The 16358-nt window shown below is 37.7% G+C and overlaps 3 protein-coding genes across 3 annotated transcripts; 1 reads left to right on the top strand and 2 right to left on the bottom strand.

Annotated features, from left to right (window-relative positions):
• Positions 1–1490: 1490 nt before the first annotated feature.
• On the bottom strand, positions 1491–1930 carry gngt2b (guanine nucleotide binding protein (G protein), gamma transducing activity polypeptide 2b). Its single transcript, XM_073490104.1, has 2 exons — positions 1847–1930; positions 1491–1619 (listed from the first exon to the last, which is right to left on the bottom strand). The coding sequence occupies exons 1-2, from the start codon at positions 1928–1930 to the stop codon at positions 1491–1493; spliced, it is 213 nt and encodes a 70-aa protein (XP_073346205.1).
• A 3724-nt stretch (positions 1931–5654) lies between these two features.
• tmem101 (transmembrane protein 101) lies at positions 5655–10464 on the top strand. Its single transcript, XM_073489744.1, has 4 exons — positions 5655–5807; positions 6928–7108; positions 7840–7986; positions 9321–10464. The coding sequence occupies exons 1-4, from the start codon at positions 5677–5679 to the stop codon at positions 9627–9629; spliced, it is 768 nt and encodes a 255-aa protein (XP_073345845.1). The 5' UTR covers positions 5655–5676; the 3' UTR covers positions 9630–10464.
• A 3967-nt stretch (positions 10465–14431) lies between these two features.
• On the bottom strand, positions 14432–16054 carry LOC141015232 (uncharacterized). Its single transcript, XM_073489186.1, has 2 exons — positions 15785–16054; positions 14432–15199 (listed from the first exon to the last, which is right to left on the bottom strand). Exons 1-2 carry the CDS (start codon positions 16052–16054, stop codon positions 14432–14434), a joined length of 1038 nt encoding a protein of 345 aa, XP_073345287.1.
• Positions 16055–16358: the final 304 nt, after the last annotated feature.

Raw genomic sequence — 16358 nt, 5'->3', positions numbered from 1 at the left:
TCAATTTAAATCATGTATTTACAATTACAATTCATACTTATAATCACAGCTGGTGATGTAATTAAGTACATTTACTCAAGTACTGTTCTTAACAATTTTGAGGTACTTGAACTTTTCTATTATTATTATGCTATTTCTATTTTCTGCTACTTTATACTTCCACTTGACTACATTTTGGAGGACAATATTGTACTTTTTACTCCACTACATTTATTGAATAACTTAAGTTTCTAGTTACTTTGCTGATTTCTGCATCAGAACCAAAGTAGAACGTTTTATATTTATTTATTTTATCAGCAATCGAATTACAAAAAACACAAATTTTGACCGACTCCGTTAATCAGTCAGGCCGATAATTGGTCAACCCATACAAGATAGTATATACATACATGTAAATATATGTAATTGACTTTTACTTAATATTTATTATGTATTACTTGCCAGAAAATTAATTTTGATACTTAAGTACATTTAGTATCCGATCCTTTAAGACTTTTACTCACTTTCACCAAAGTAATATTTTACCACGATACCTTTACTTTCACTCTAGTGTGACTTTTGGGGTACTTTTTATGACAGTACCAGCTGTAGTGCTGCAGCATACTTTGCCCTTTAATTGAAGCAGGGAGTTTAAAGTCTAGAGGCTGTTCTGGCCTCTGTGCTAAGGTAAGCTTAAATTTGGACCTTGTTGCAAAAAGATCATCGTCAAGGTCCTCCACATAAGTAACCATAAGTAGGTCACTATATCCTTGGAAACAGGTTAAGTTGTACGAAAGCAATGACACGCATGTGCTGCTTAAAGTCAGTGGACTGAAAACGTTTTTAAGAAGCATAAATTGTCATTTTTACAATCATAGAAATTAAACCTGCACTTAAAATGCTATATTCACATAGTGGTGTTGCAAATGTTGCACAAATGATGCGAACTTGTTGTTGCCCAGATTGAAAATGACACTAATTGGATGGAGAGCTTGAAATGGAAGCTGGGATGAAGCCGCTGCAAATAAGCTTAAAGACTTTGATACAGGAAGCAGCTCTTTGTCAACAGGCCTCTGTAACCGACTGAAATCCTATTAAGAATTAGACTAAGCAGTTGCTGCACGACTCCTGTGACTTTGCCCTGCTTTGTCAGTAACACAAGTGAGTGTCATGATGACCTACACTGATGTTGGACGCCAAACTATGTGCAGTCTATTGAACATTAACCAGTGTGAAATAAAGAGATGAAAGTGCAATAAAGGTGAGATACGTATAGCAATAGCCAGGTGAGGTCAAAGCTTTGTACAGCTATTTGAATTTAATTACAAATTGACAGACACTTTCATATCAACAGGTAAATACAGTAATCCTTGTTTCAGTACCATCACAGATCTGAGTTTTCTTACTACTACTATACATTTCATCCACAGGAATTCCTACAAGAACATTACAGCGATGTTGTCGGCTCTCATAAAAAACATTGCGATTTTTCCCTGGATGTCTGCCGTGTGCTATGTTACTATACAGCCTCCCTTGTCTCCCTTGTAGGGGTTCTTGTCATCTGGAACGCCCTTGATCAGCGGGTCATTTGGTGAAAGTTCCTCACAAAAAGCAATGGTCTCTGCGCAGTTTGCAGCCACCTGTTGATCAGAGAAAAGATGAAGAACAGATGTAAGTATAGCAAACCAAATTTGTCTTCACACAGTCATTAATGTTTAAAACTTGCATGTTAAAAATGTATTTGTAAACCTCTAATTGTTTCTACGTTGTTTTAATACAGTTAATAAGTAATATTTGACAGATTGTTCACAATTGATGGCAAGAAAATGTTAAAATTCTGTTCAAAGAATAAAGGGTATTTACTTACTGGTGTCCTGGCTGTGCTAACTTCCTTCTTCAGCTGGTCCAGTTCCATTTTCAGGATTTCCTTATCTGACATATCCCGAGCCATCCTGGCTGTAAATCAAGATTAAAATGTTGAAACGTCAAAACAAACGTCTCAAAGTTTACATGATTTTCTTCAAAGTCAAAGTCCTGTAATCCATAGTTTATTTTTTAGATTATTCTTTTTCAAAAACACTCCTTTGACAAACATAAATGTAAATCCATGACAGAGAAAACAATTCAGTTATCAGTCTTTACCTGTTGAATGGCGGGGTCCCCAACAATCAGAAAAAAGTTTTCGCTCCTAAGAGCTCATCGAATGTATTCCTTCCTCTTGTCTGGTCGCTGCTTCACACTGAATGATCTGTGCCGTCCCACTGCTCTTCATCCCAGCTCATCCCTGCTGCAGGAGGTCGGCACAGGATTGGACCTGATGTCACCAATCCCCCGTGATGGGATTAATCAATCAGGAGCCGTGACCCCTGAACAGGAAGGAGGAAGGGAAGAGGACACAGATCATTACAGATCTGCTGCAGGCGACGTGTCGGAGAAAGTGAGAAAGGTAGAAATGAGACGTCATCTGTCGCTAACTGCAAACTGTGGTAGACGTGTCAAAATACAACCAGTATCGGCTAAAGTGGGCTTTACTGAGTGAGAAAGGAATAGTAGCTATAAAGTTGTTAATACAGTTTGTGGTAATAGTTGGGTTCATTGTGTTTACACATTATAAGCTCTTGTGCCGAGAGGAAACAGGCCAAGTCTTCAGCACTGATTTAATTACATGTTTTAATCCTGCAGTCCATCCAATCAGCTGTTCTAAGTCTTACAATGTCGCTCCAATTAATTTTAAAAAGTGTGCACCCATAGGAGGCTACAGACGCCTAATATACGAGACTGACGCTGCTGTTTTTTTGAATAAGTCCATTTTTGCTCAAGGTCTTTATACAGATGTTCGCATTGTTGCTGCTTTAACACCTGCATAGAAACACATATCCACGTTTAGTAATACTGCATCATGTATGAAGTCTTTTAAAGGTGCACAATGCGACTTTCTTGCTGGCCTATAAACAGAGAGAGCTCTCCATACAAGGAATAGCAGTTTAAAAGAGCTAACATGAGTTTTACATTTACTTTTAAGGTCTGTTAACTTGTTGTTAATGAACATTAGAGCAAAACAAGCTTGTGTTTTGAGTTTTGTTGGGGTGAGAACAAAAAGATTATCGAAGTCCTACAGTTCAAGAATACAGGACTGTGTAACCAAAACTGTCCCCGAGGGGAAAATCACAAGCTACCCAGCAGATAAACTATATAAAGCAGTTAAACCACCTTCACCAGCATGAACATATTAATGCAACAATAACTATAATCCAGTATTGTAACACGGATTTTGCTGAAATATGCCATTCTGCATAATGATTACTTGTACGTTAACTATTCAAAGTACATTTTGATGCTAATACTTTTTTTTTTTTATTTAAACCAACTATAAAGAACTTTTAACTGATTATGAACCAGTCTGTTTAATACTGATCCCTCCATATGACCTACATATGCAAAAAAGATCATTAGCAAGAAGATTGGCTGTTTCTATACAATAATTATAGTTGTTCTTAAAGGTGCTATTTGTAAGAAAAGTAGATTCTTGAGTCTCATATACCCAACTAGTCAAAAAACGGGTTAGGGTCCGACATCCCAAAGCATCAGTTCTTGAATTAGACTCAAAAATCAACTTTTCTTACAAATAGCACCTTTAAAGCCCGTCACAGGTCGGATTCTTCTGATTCAGGTTGAGTAAGGCATAAAATTAAAATATTTTTTTTTATTGCAGGGAGTTATAGGATGAATTAAGGGCTCTCGCAGCCTGAGGAACGAAGCTGCTCTGTAGTCGGTGGTACGACACTAAAACAAAGTTTACTTTTCTCCAAAGGGACCGCCAGAATCAACAAAAAAATAGAGTTTCTTGTAGTAGCTTTAGGTAAAAAATTGAAATGCATGACTTTTAGGCGACTGTATGATTGCTGCTTTTACTTAAGTACAAGCTCGAGTACTTCCTCCACCTCTCTAAGCTCCTGAGTCCAAACCCACTGGGCTTTTCTGGGGCCTGTTTGTGTGGTTGCACGATCTGCATGCTCATTTCACATGCAGGGTATGTGAACTAAAGACTCTGAAGTGCCTGAGATGTAGATGGGTTTGTGAATGTTGTCTTTAGCGTATCCCATTCCATTTCTTAAGAAGCTAAAGTTAAAGGTTTGATGTCTTACTCTGTGAAACTCGTCCCACTAGATGCTAATAGACGTGACGGGCTACTGATCCTTAACTCAACCTTTAGCAGGACTCACACTAAGCCATTTTCATGATCTGGGTTAGTCTCATCTGCTCCAGATTAACCTGAGACACGTCACCGTGGATCAGCAGCAGCGTGGAGACGCTCCTGGTCACCGATCACCTGATCACAAACTCCCCTCCCCACTGATCGCTCCTATTTCTGTTCCATACATTGAATCACTTTCATTGTCCAACTTGTTGTACGCAGGATTTCTCATTTACACTGATGAGTGTGGAGGCTTACTTTGATGTCTCCTCACAGATTTTGACTACTTAACATTAGACCCTGAAAATTCATCAACAAGAATTCATTGTTTAAGTCGTTTATCAAGCGATTATCGCCAAACATCCTTTGGTTGGTCCAGTTGGTTGGACAAAACAAGCCAAAAGAAGATATCTCCTCGGGCTGTTGAACTTCTTATGGGCCGTAGTTGCCACTGAGGACACTGTGATGTCCTATATATGTATTGTTTAAGGGAGTTTGTTGGTTTTCATGACCCGAGGATTTTACATTCTACAGTTACATGTCTTATTTAGTGCATGCTTTTACAAACACTGATATTCTCCATTTAATAGCTTTGCATTTCTTTTTTGTTTCTTCTTTCTTTAGTCCCTGACAGTGTAGTATAATGGTGCCCTCTATGGTGTTTTTACTGACAAATATAACATAATAAAGTAACATCCGCCCAGGGACTTCAGATGGAAATTAACCTACATTTTTATTTAATGTGCACTGTCCTTGTTGAATAATCATGAAATTAAAAAAAACTTAACACATAAATTACACGAATGATAATGATATCCATTCATTATAAACTACCTATAATTAGTTTAAAAATATTAATAATTCAAAATGTGTTTTTTTAAAGTGAAAAAATTTACTATTTTAGGTTAAAAAAAAATGTCAAAAAATATATATTAATTTATATTATTAGATTAGTAAAAAAAACTTTAAAAAAAACTATTGTAGGTCAAAATATAAATAAATAAATTATTTTATTTTATTTTTTTAATCATTTTTAGTATTGTATTTTTTTTTTTTTCCACCAGAACAATATTCCTGACATTTGGTGGAGGCTTTGAAATAAGTATTAGAAATTTATTCTGTCAATAAAATGTGCTACGAGTATTTATTCTGGTAAATTCACAGTTAAATTAAAACATCTCTTCACCTCATTTTGCTCCTGCGACTTCAAAATGTCTGTAATAATCGACTCTCTCCTCAAGATGGCGGCGTCGAACGTTTTTGTCTTTTCTCCCGCTCCCCGTGAGCGAGTCCGTCCCGCCCAAATGGACGTGTCAGCCAATAGGAGGACGTCTTTGGACTAGTCTTGAAATCCCCTTCAAAATAAGAGCGTATTTGTTTAAATTAACGATACCCTCTGTACAGTAGAAAGGCACATACTTTTACTTCGACAGGTGTATGTATTTTGACAGGAAGTCACTCGAGTACCTGCCGTGTCGTTGGAGGGTTTGTGTGCAGCAACAATGGCGGCTCCCAGTAGGAAACAGACGCTAAGATTTCTCAGCCAGTTAGGAGCATTTATTCTGACCCGGTTCGGATTCTGGAACTGCTTCAGCATGTTGATGCTGTTTGCTGAACGAGCGGACTCGAAAAGGTAAAAAAAAGCTAATGAGTAGGGCACTGAAATGGAGCTACTGCTAGCTAAAGAGCTAATGCTAGCTAGCCAACCCAGCGTCAAACTCATGCAAATACAGGCTTCATTCATCAAGATAACAGCCCAGGCAGTCAGTGGGTGTATGTAAATAACAGCTCCTGGACAATATGTGAGTGTTAGTATGTTTTCTGTTGAAGGTTTGGACTTGTCTTCCTGCTAATAAGGCTTATTTGTCAGCAAGTAGAGTAAAACTCAGGCAGAAAGTTGCAGCCATATGAAATAGTTTAAGATAAAAGGAGTAGTTAAATTTAGCCTGGCCTGTAATTTTCAGTGTGACAGGGGACAGGCTGTAATTTGCCCTGGTAGTAATCGTGGTTTTAATCTCTTATGTACACTGGGCGTGTATTGTTTCAGTCTGTGGAGGGCTGGTCTGCCTTAGAGAACCACACCCATCTGAATTGTCTGTAATTATACCAACTTAAAGGAAAGTCTATACAGGTTTTGTCATACCAGCCTGCCCCTGTGATTTTTCTTCTTAACTTTTGAAAGCAGGAATATTTAAGTTGGTGTTGTGCTGAAAGAGTTAACTTACAACAGGCCTTGATGAAGTAAAATTGATTATTAATTGGGTGAGTTTACTTGATTGGAAATAGTTTGGTTGTGGTGGTCCATTTTACACAATTGAACACAGTGGCCTCCTTCGTGGATTTTGACTGCCGGTCTGCTATTATAGGACACTTTAGGGTATTGTTTTAGGTTGGCTGATGTATGGAAAAAATCAAATGTCAGTGTTAAAACACACATCCATCGGTCCAGTGAGTATAGTTGAATAGATCATAATATAAATGAAGTTAAACTGAATTTGGATTCCTCTGTACCTGATGAAGGGACAATTTTAGATTGAAATCTTATTATAACATTACACTAAAATACTACTATTCATTTAGATATTGTACAACTACTTTGTGAGATGTTACAATGAGATAAGATCAGATATACCTTAATTGATCGCCCATAGGGGAAATTGAATTTTTTTTTAAATAAAAGTTGAGTCAAAATAATGTATGTATAAATTAAAACAATCCACTGAGTTTAATTTTTGATTCATTGTCTTCTCCAGGAAACCAGACATCCATGTGCCGTACCTGTACGTGGACATGGGGGCTGCCGTCCTCTGCGCCAGCTTCATGTCCTTTGGGGTGAAGAGGAGGTGGTTTGCTATGTGCGCTGCCATACAGCTGGCCATCAGCACTTACGCATCGTATGTTGGAGAACAGGTGTACTATGGGGACTGGCTCAAGGTGAGTCACCTCCTGTCTTCTGTGGTTTACAGTATCAAGCTACTGTTCAGTTACCGTGTGCTCATCGTCACCAGACTCCCTGCAACCTTTTTGATTAGTATGAGGGTTTTTTTGTAGGTAGGCTTTTCCTCTGGTTTAGCCGAGGCAGTTTCAAGGTTTGAAGAGGTCTGGCCGAGGCTTAACTGATAGCATGAAGGAAATGTCAACATCATTGACACAAGGGAAATGTTTTGTTCATTTTATTTTTATTTTTGTTGTAATCAGAGATTTTGATTACATTTTCCAGCACATAATGGCCACATCCTAGTAGAAAAAGTAAGACTAGCATACGTTAAAGTAGCTGATACAGTTTACTTTCCTAGAAGAGGTCAGAAACCAGAAAATATTCACCAAAATGTTCCTTAAAAATTATTTAAACCAATTAATGAATTATCAAAATAGTTGACAACTCATTGATTTAATGTTCTGGCTCTAACATAAACACAATTTTAAAGTCAAAATGGAAGGAAACTGTGCTTCCTACTAAACTCTTGACTTTTCAGAGGTCAAATTGCCACAAAATTGGATATGTGTCAGATATAGAAGCACATGTGAAAGTGGCCCAGATTGGTGTTGAAACATTAAAAACAGATCTGTGTCACACATGAGGGAGAAACAGATCTGGGTCACCACTAGAAGTCTGAAAGTAGATTGTAGATGAGACTTTAAATCCTAACTGTGTTTTCCTGCAGGTAAGAATGTACTCCAGAGCACTGGCCATTATTGGAGGCTTCCTGGTTCTGGCAAGTGGAGCGGGGGAGGTGTACAGACAGAAACCCCGCAGCAGATCCCTGCAGTCTACTGGACAAGTATTCCTGGGGGTCTACCTCATCTGTGTGGTAAGTTGTGTGCATGGCTGGGCTTAGTGAATAATTCATAGCCAAAATGATCACACGAACACAGAGGCAGTCACGGGATACATTTATTATCCGCCTGAAGCTGTTGTCCAAACTGTCATATGCCCCTTTTTCTTTTTTTATATATCATAGTAAAGTTATATCTTTGGCTATTGGAGTGTTTTTTCAACAGAGCAGAGCTCCATGTTCTCACTATCACAACAAATGGATTATAATTGAAATGACTTATGATTGGAGTCATTTGCAATGATTTCAAGATAGACAAAAATACACAGTTTAAACATTGCAAAAGAACAATCCTCAGTGAAAACAATAACACACTGAGCTGAGCTTATTCCATGCGCCTGATGCACAAAAACTAAAGGTAGATATACTTCTGGGTATCCTGCAATCCATTTTGCAATAAGCTGCCCAAACCTGTTTTAAATGGGATTAGCCAAGACTGACAAAATGACATTTTCTAGTCTGCAAAACATAATGAAAAACAGGCTCAGAGGGAATCACACAAAGATAGAATAACATGAAGTCATCACAGTTCATATGAAATAAAACCACTGAATGTAATATCACCACCAGTAAAGTACAAACAATTAACCATTTTCAAATTAAAAAAAAGTTAAATGATGAATTAATATATCATCTTAAAATTCTGTATATGTCTGCAGTGAATTCTTTCCCATAAAAAAGTTTTGTGGTAATGAAATAATCCTGACTGAAAATATATAGTCAAAACATTTTTAAAAGTCAGTTTTTCAGCTCCGAAACTCTCTTAAGCCAAATCTGTGGCTATTTTTTATGCAGGACCCAGTGACGTCTGGATGTGATGGAACTAATATGACACAGAATCAAAGGTTCATCGCAGAAAAGTGAAAACTAGTTCAGATATTCATTTTTGAGGATTGAAGATTGTTGATTTGGGTAAAAAAAAAAAAAGGTTTTATTTAATTGCTGTAAAACATTTTGCAACAACTATTGCAGATTATAGTTACAGTTTAATGTGCAGTACAAATTTCAACCCAATTTAGTGAAACATGAGTGAGGCTTTGAATAAAAATGCTTACAAAAAATCTCAAAAATGCTGACATGTAGCTTCGAGGGCCAAACTTCAATAATTCATGACTAAAAAATGAATTGGAATAGAGCCAGACTTGTAGTTTGGATTCAGATTTCTTCTTGTGGTCACAACATGAAAAAGACGTCCTGTACAAACTAGATAATGATCATTTATGTGGCAAAAAATAATGTTTTATTTACAAGAGTTGAAGAGTATTCTCAGTGTCATTTTGAATAACGCAGTACCACGCTCCCCCCACTAGGTGTACTCCCTGCAGCACAGCAAAGAGGACCAGCAGGCGTATCTGAACCACATCATCGGAGGAGAGATCACCCTGATGCTGCTGGAGGTGCTGTTTGGGGTGCTGGCTCTGGCCTTCCTCTCCGGCTGCTACATCCGCCTGGCGGCTCAGATCCTGGCCGTCGCCCTGCCGCTGGTGATCCTGCTCATCGACGGCAACCTCGGCTACTGGCACAACACCCGCAAGGTGGAGTTCTGGAACCAGATGAAGCTGATCGGACACAACGTGGGCATCTTCGGCGCCGTGCTGATCCTGGCGACCGACGGTTGAACCCCTGGGCTCTCACAGACATTTTACAGACCGAGGTGTCTGCGCAGGATGAGATTGTTGGCCTTCACGTCACAGCTCGGCTTCGTACTCAAAGCTGCCGCGGCTCAGTGACCTCTCAGGATTCAAACACTCCCAGCTGAGACTGGTGGATGTACGCAGCGTCGATTGTCTTTGCCTATCAGATGGTAACTTTGCTGTTACAAGAAAAAGAAAAAAACAGGAGCTTCCTTTTTTGCAAATTAATAATTTATTCAGATTCTTGTTTACATTTTTGTTTGTGTTACGCTCTGAATCATCACACTGAGTATGAGTACTGTAAATCTACAGGGAAAATATCTTTCACTCCCAAAATAAGTCTTAAATGGTCCGATAATGTTTTACAGCATATGATTTAAGTATTTTAGAAATAAAGGGAAACTTAAATTTAACTTCTGCGGTATTGAGGGCAACAGTTATGGCTGTTTGATAATAAACACTTATGTTGCTTTTAACTTGCATTCTTGTTCATTTTCGATTTGAATAAGCACAGCTTCTTTATCTTCTGTGTAAGTATTGATCACATTTTATATGAAAGTACTTAATTTAGTTACATGATGGAGCACAGAATGAGTTTTGTAATGATTTAGAATTGAATCATTTCAATGAATTTGTGTAAACTTTAATTAAACTGTATTTACTTAATATATACTGTTTACTTTGTTATCTATCACCACCATGACTTTTGTTAAAATGAACAGTGTTGCGTTGGATGAACCGCTGAATGTAAACTTCTGCCTCATGGACTTCATTGGATTGGTAATGATACATTTATTATTAAACACTCAGTTGTACGGGAGCCCTCGATGGTCATCGGTCGAACATATTATTTCCTGTGATAACAAGTTTCATTCTATGTGTTTTGTCAATGTCATCGAGGAATAAGAGTTTCTCTCTCTTAGTTCCACATGTTGAAAAAAATCATGTCTTGAAAACAAAATCCTTTGCACTTGGTTTCACACATTAAAAAAAAAAAGTTTTCTCCTGAATTTTTTTCCACACATTTCAAGATTTCAGGAAATTTTCAGTTTCAGGATTTTTTTTTTCCATTTGTAAAACGAAGAAAGAAAAAAAATCAGGAGAATTTTTTTTTTTTTTTTCATGTGTGAAAAACTTTTTTTCCAGAACAATTCTTTGTTCTTTTTTTCCATGTGTGCAAAAAATATTTTCCTGACATTTTTTTTCTTCACCCGATTTTACACCCAATTTATTTTCCCTAGAACAAATGTTTTCCCAAAAGCAAAATAATTAATTGTGAGAAAATGACTTCATAAGAGTGCACCATAACATACACACTGCTCTGTGCGGTGGGTTTTGGGAGTTTCAAAACAAACCACATAAAGTTTTTAATAAAAAGTTTTTATGGATTTTTGCCTGTAGCTACACTTGGTAAGATGCCATGTATGCATGCTGGTGTGGCACCGCTGATCTAATAGACATTAAGCCCAGAAATAAGACGGAACAGCGTTTTGTTTCCTTGTGATAATGAATTAAAATCCCGTTATCTTGAGGAGACAACACTTATTATTCTGTGATAATGACAGAAATATTGTGAACTTGAGAAACAAATAAATGTAACTTATCACTGGAAAACTGAGGAAATAATGTGACCGGTTACAGCTTCTGTGCAGTCGTCAACAAGGTCCACCTACTAAAACTAATAGTCTATTAATACAACAGTCCTGCAAAAACTTCCACCTCTCTGGAGGATGTAGTTTGTGGCGCAGTTGTTAAGCCGGCCCTCACTGATATAAAATGGTAAAACACTTATCTGTGTAAAACAGACAGTCAGACTGCAGCCTCCAAAATCCAACAGAAACTGAACATTAAACCTCCGTGTAGGGAGGATTTCTGCAGGACGGTTGTATAAGACTGTATTAGTTTTAGCTGGTTGTGTAATTTGACGCTTCACCTTTGAGCTTTAAGGTGAAGTTGGTGATGTATCGGTAAATTCCCCGGGCTCACTGCATGAATATTTGCAATTATTATCTTACTTGTGCAGTTGTTTCACTTTCACTATCACACTGTTTCAGTGGAGGTTAAATAAACATGTTAGTCTCACTGAACTACTTTAAACCCGTCAGTGTTTTTTTTCTGTTTGCTGGCTCACAACAGTTACATCAGTTTGCTGTTTTAGACCGTTGTTGTAATCATGACGTTTATAAAATACAAAATAAAGGTTCAGCAAAAAGCCCACTGCCAGTATCAGAACTAATGATTACTAATGAGGCCACCATTCAGACTACTTGTATTATTTGACAAAATTACAAATATTATAGGATGAGAGAGGTTTGTACAGAAGCCCAGAGGCAAGTGATTTTTTAATTTTTTTTTTTTGGATAATCCAATTTCTAAATCCGATCTAAATTTCTCTCTTTTTTATGACTTCACAACAGAAGCTACAGAGGAGTGTTAGAGCCAGGGGTGAGAAAATGATGAGAGGAAGCTTTTTTCTTTTCATTACGAAAAAAGTTGAAATTTCAAGAATTATTCATTTTTTAAAAGATTCTTTTTGTCCATCTGTGAAGATTTTTTTTTTTTTTTCCCATTTGTGAAACCTGGTTGAAAAACAAGTTTTCAGGACAATTGTTTAGTTTTTTTCTCCTCGTGTTTATTGTGCACGGAGAAATTTAAACTCCCCTGAAGGAAAACATGAAAGTTCTCAGGCCCATGTAGAATGAGGTGGTGGTGCACTTGATGAGTATTACACGAAAATAAAAAACCTCTGAATTTCACACATTAAAAAAATTTGCCTGAAAATATAAATTCTTTTCATGTAAAAGTTTCCTCCTGAAATGTGTTGTTCACTCAGTTTCAGGGATATAAAAAAAATTCTCCTGAAAAAAAAATCAAATTCACTTGTGTTTCACAAATAAAATCAAATTCTCATTAAATATTTTTTTCCCTCTTAGTTCCACAAATGGAAAAAAATAATGTCTTGAAAACAAAATCCAAAACAATTTTTTTTTTCTTTTTTCCAGAGAAAAAAAATTCTATTTTTCTAATCCAAAAAATCACATTTTTTTCTCTGGAAAAAAACATTTCACATGACTTCACAGAAAACTCAACAGAACTGTCGTATCGAATCATCTCGTCTGGTTAACAAAGTTTTCAGTTTTGAATGGATTTTCTTTTGGGTTTTTTTGTTTACACCAATTTTAAGCCAAAAAAAGAGATGTTTTTTAGATTTTTTTGAGAAAAAAATAGATTTTTGAAAAAAGAACTTCGAGGGTGTCAGTAACGTCTCTTCAGATCAATCTGTGATCTCTGGGCTTCAGGAGACTTGACATGAGCTGTGTGCAGCCATCTTATGTCACATTTTAAAACAAGTCCTCATCTTCGTCTGTGTTCAGGAGTTTTCTTCTTTCTCTGCCTTACAGGTGACTGTCCAGCGAGCTGCCGGCTAGCTGAGCAGGAGCACTGCTGCGTTATGTTTGTTTTGTTTTTGTTTGTTTTTTTAATTCTAAAAACAAACGATTTTTTTTCTAAAATAAAATTTGATTCTTTAGATTTTTTTCACACACGATTTATTTTTCTCTGGAAAAAAATATTTCACATGATTTCACAGAAAACTCAACAGAATTGTCGTATCGAATCATCTCGTCTGATTAAGAAAGTTTTCAGTTTTGGATGGATTTTCTTTTGTTTTTTTGTTTACACCCATTTTAAGCCAAAAAAAAGATGTTTTTAGATTTTTTTGAGAAAAAAATAGATTTTTTTCTCAAAAAAAAAAAAAAGAGAAAAAAAATTAGATTTTTTTTTGAGAAAAAAAAAATTGAGAAAAAAAAATAGATTTTTTGAAAATGCTCTTTTTGAAAAGAAAATCTTTTTTTTTTCCACACACAATTTATTTTTCTCTGGAAAAAACATTTCACATGATTTCACAGAAAACTCAATGGAGCTGTCGTATCGAATCATCTCGTGGTTAACTGAAAGCCCACGATCCTTTGTGCCCCGTCTGAAGTGAATTCACTTCGAGGGTGTCAGTAACGTCTTTTCAAATCAATCTGGGATCTCTGGGCTTCAGGAGACTTGACATGAAACTTGCTGTATGCAGCCATTTTATGTGTTTTTGTTTACACCCATTTTAAGCCAAAACCTTGCTGCTCAGAAATGAGATTTTCTTCGAGAAAAAAGTATTTCTTTTGATTAAAACATTTTTTTTAATGGAAAAAAAAAATTTGATGAAAAAAAAAAAGATTTTTTAGGAAAAAAAGATTTTTTTTTTTAGAAAAAAGAATTTTTTTTTAGAAACAAAAGATTTTTGAAAAAAAATTTCTCTGGAAAAAAAAACATTTCACATGATTTCACAAAAAACTCAATGGACTGTCGTATCAAATCATCAATTTCACAGAAAAAAAAATTTGAGAAAAAAAATTCTCTGAGAAAAAGATTTTTTTTGAGAACAAAAAGATTTTTTTTGAGAACAGAAATTTGATTTTTTTTCACACACGATTTATTTTTCTCTGGAAAAAAACATTACACATGATTTCACAGATGGAAAAACTCAATGGAAGCATCGCATCAAACATCACGTCTGGTTAACTGAAAGCCCGGGATCACAAATAGTTTTGAATGGATTTTGTTTACACCCATTGTAATCCAGAATCTTGCTGCTCCGCCTGTCTGAGGTGAATTCACTTCGAGGGTGTCAGTAACGTCTCTTCAGATCAATCTGGGATCTCTGGGCTTCAGGAGACTTGACATGAGCTGTGTGCAGCCATCTTATGTCACATTTTAAAACAAGTCCTCATCTTCGTCTGTGTTCAGGAGTTTTCTTCTTTCTCTGCCTCACTTGCAGCTTGTTTGCTCTTACGGTTTTTCTCTGCTTTGACCACAGCGCCAATCACAGCGATCGTCACGGTGATGCTGATGATGAGCACTGACGCCGTCTCGGCCAGACACAGGTGACTGTCCAGGGATGCCAGGGAGCTCCCGGCGAGCTGAGCGGGAGCACTGCAGATGATGTCCTCGTAGTCGTACACTCGCAGGTGTCGAACCTGGTGGATCTTCCCGAAGACGCGCTGCAGCTCACAGTCACAGGTCCAGGGGTTGGAGGACATCTGGAGGTGTGTGGTGGTGGTCCGGAGCTTCAGGAAGGTCTTGAACTTGATGTGCTGCAGCTGGTTTGCCTGGAGACCGAGCAGAGTCAGACTCCTCAGAGGAGCCAGAGCTTCAGTCTGGATCTCTGAGATGTTGTTGTGGCCGAGCAGCAGCACCTCCAGGCTCTGCTGTCTGCTCAGCAGGCCTTCCTTCAGCACGTTCAGCCTGTTCCCCTCCAGGTTGAGGATGCGCAGTCGAGACAGGCCGCCCAAAGCCCTGACATCCATCGTCCGGATGCGGTTGTAGCTGAGGTCCAGCTTCCTCAGGTTCTCAACATCAGCCAGTGAAGCGGAGTCCAGGTGCTGCAGCAGGTTGTGGTCCAGCCGGAGCTCCTGGAGGGAGGACAGACCCTGAGAGAAGTCCTCGGGGAGCCAACGCAGCCGGTTAAAGCTCAAGTCCAACCTCTCCAGGAACTGCAGCGAGGACAGAGACTGGACAGGACAGAAATGATCAGTGTGACCAGCAGATCTGAAATCATGTGTCAGAAACAGTGACTCAATAAAGGACATTTTCACAGTGTGGTATTAGTACTTTTACTTTTTTAGGATCTGACACTTCTTCTAAAACTGGTTTTATCATTTTGTAAACTGAAATCTTTGGTTTTGGACACAGATTTCTATTTTCTGACTTTTTATTGACTAAACGTTTAATCGATAAATCCCAAAAAGTACTTCCTATTTCCTTGTACTTTTACATTTTACAGAAAAGATTAATTCAGTTACAACTTTAAATATAAATATTGAGCATCTATTAAACTACCAATATAAACACTTTTATCATAATTATTAAAATTAGTTCCACATCCACAAGCTGCAACTGTTGTTTTGTTGTTTCCTTCTTTGCAGGTTGTTTTTTCCTGCTTGAGTACTTTTATTTATCATTTGTTGAATACATTTATCTCAGAATACTCTCAGAAGTTTTATATGTAACTGAGTATTATCGCATTAATGGATCTGAAAACTGTTTCTGTAACGTAATAAACAGAAAAACAAACAATAAAAGAGGTTTTTTGGTACCTGTGGCTGCAGATTCTGGATGCTGTTATTGGACATCAGCAGGATCTTGAGCGTCCACAGCCCCATGAAGGATCTGGTGCGGACCTCCGTCAGCTTGTTCCCCGTCAGGTCCATCAGCCAGGTGCCGTGAGGGACGCTGAGAGGGACCCGGACCAGACCTCGAGACCGGCAGTCCACCAGGTCGGAGGACTCGTAGCAGAGGCAGAAGCTGGGACACAACTTGAAGCCCGACGCCGGGTTCAGGAGAAGAACCATCATCACACAGAGCATCGTACAGCTGCTGACCAGCATCTTTAGTTCAGAGCTCATCACTCACAGTCATGTTCCCCTCCTGTATGTTCCCTCCTGTATGTTCCCTCCTGTATGTTCCCCTCAGTGCAGATCCTAAAGAAGCCGTTTCAGTGGTATGATATTAATGTCATTTCAGTAAATTCCCTGTGAGCGGACATTGAATATTCCTGATTAGAGAGGGATTATGGGCTTAAACAGATAATCACTGAACATAACCATATCAGGGAAGCGAACCTGGTCTGTTTTGGACTCCTTCCTGAATTAAGGATTTACATCTGCTGCT

Source organism: Pagrus major, chromosome 20, assembly GCF_040436345.1.
Source record: "Pagrus major chromosome 20, Pma_NU_1.0".
Classification (NCBI taxonomy): Eukaryota; Metazoa; Chordata; class Actinopteri; order Spariformes; family Sparidae; genus Pagrus; species Pagrus major.
Note: the sequence above shows the minus strand (reverse complement) of the source record. Positions and strands in the feature narration are given on the sequence as shown.

Bases quoted from the DNA above. Each gene is read 5' to 3' on its own strand.
- tmem101 (XM_073489744.1), top strand. From the start codon at position 5,677: ATGGCGGCTCCCAGTAGGAAACAGACGCTAAGATTTCTCAGCCAGTTA. The intron at 5,808-6,927 runs GTAAAAAAAAGC...TGTCTTCTCCAG, and splicing joins GAACGAGCGGACTCGAAAAG to GAAACCAGACATCCATGTGC. The intron at 7,987-9,320 runs GTAAGTTGTGTG...TCCCCCCACTAG, and splicing joins GGGTCTACCTCATCTGTGTG to GTGTACTCCCTGCAGCACAG.
- LOC141015232 (XM_073489186.1), bottom strand. From the start codon at position 16,054: ATGCTCTGTGTGATGATGGTTCTTCTCCTGAACCCGGCGTCGGGCTTC. The intron at 15,200-15,784 runs GTACCAAAAAAC...TGTCCTGTCCAG, and splicing joins TCCAGAATCTGCAGCCACAG to TCTCTGTCCTCGCTGCAGTT.
- gngt2b (XM_073490104.1), bottom strand. From the start codon at position 1,930: ATGGCTCGGGATATGTCAGATAAGGAAATCCTGAAAATGGAACTGGAC. The intron at 1,620-1,846 runs GTAAGTAAATAC...TCTGATCAACAG, and splicing joins TTAGCACAGCCAGGACACCA to GTGGCTGCAAACTGCGCAGA.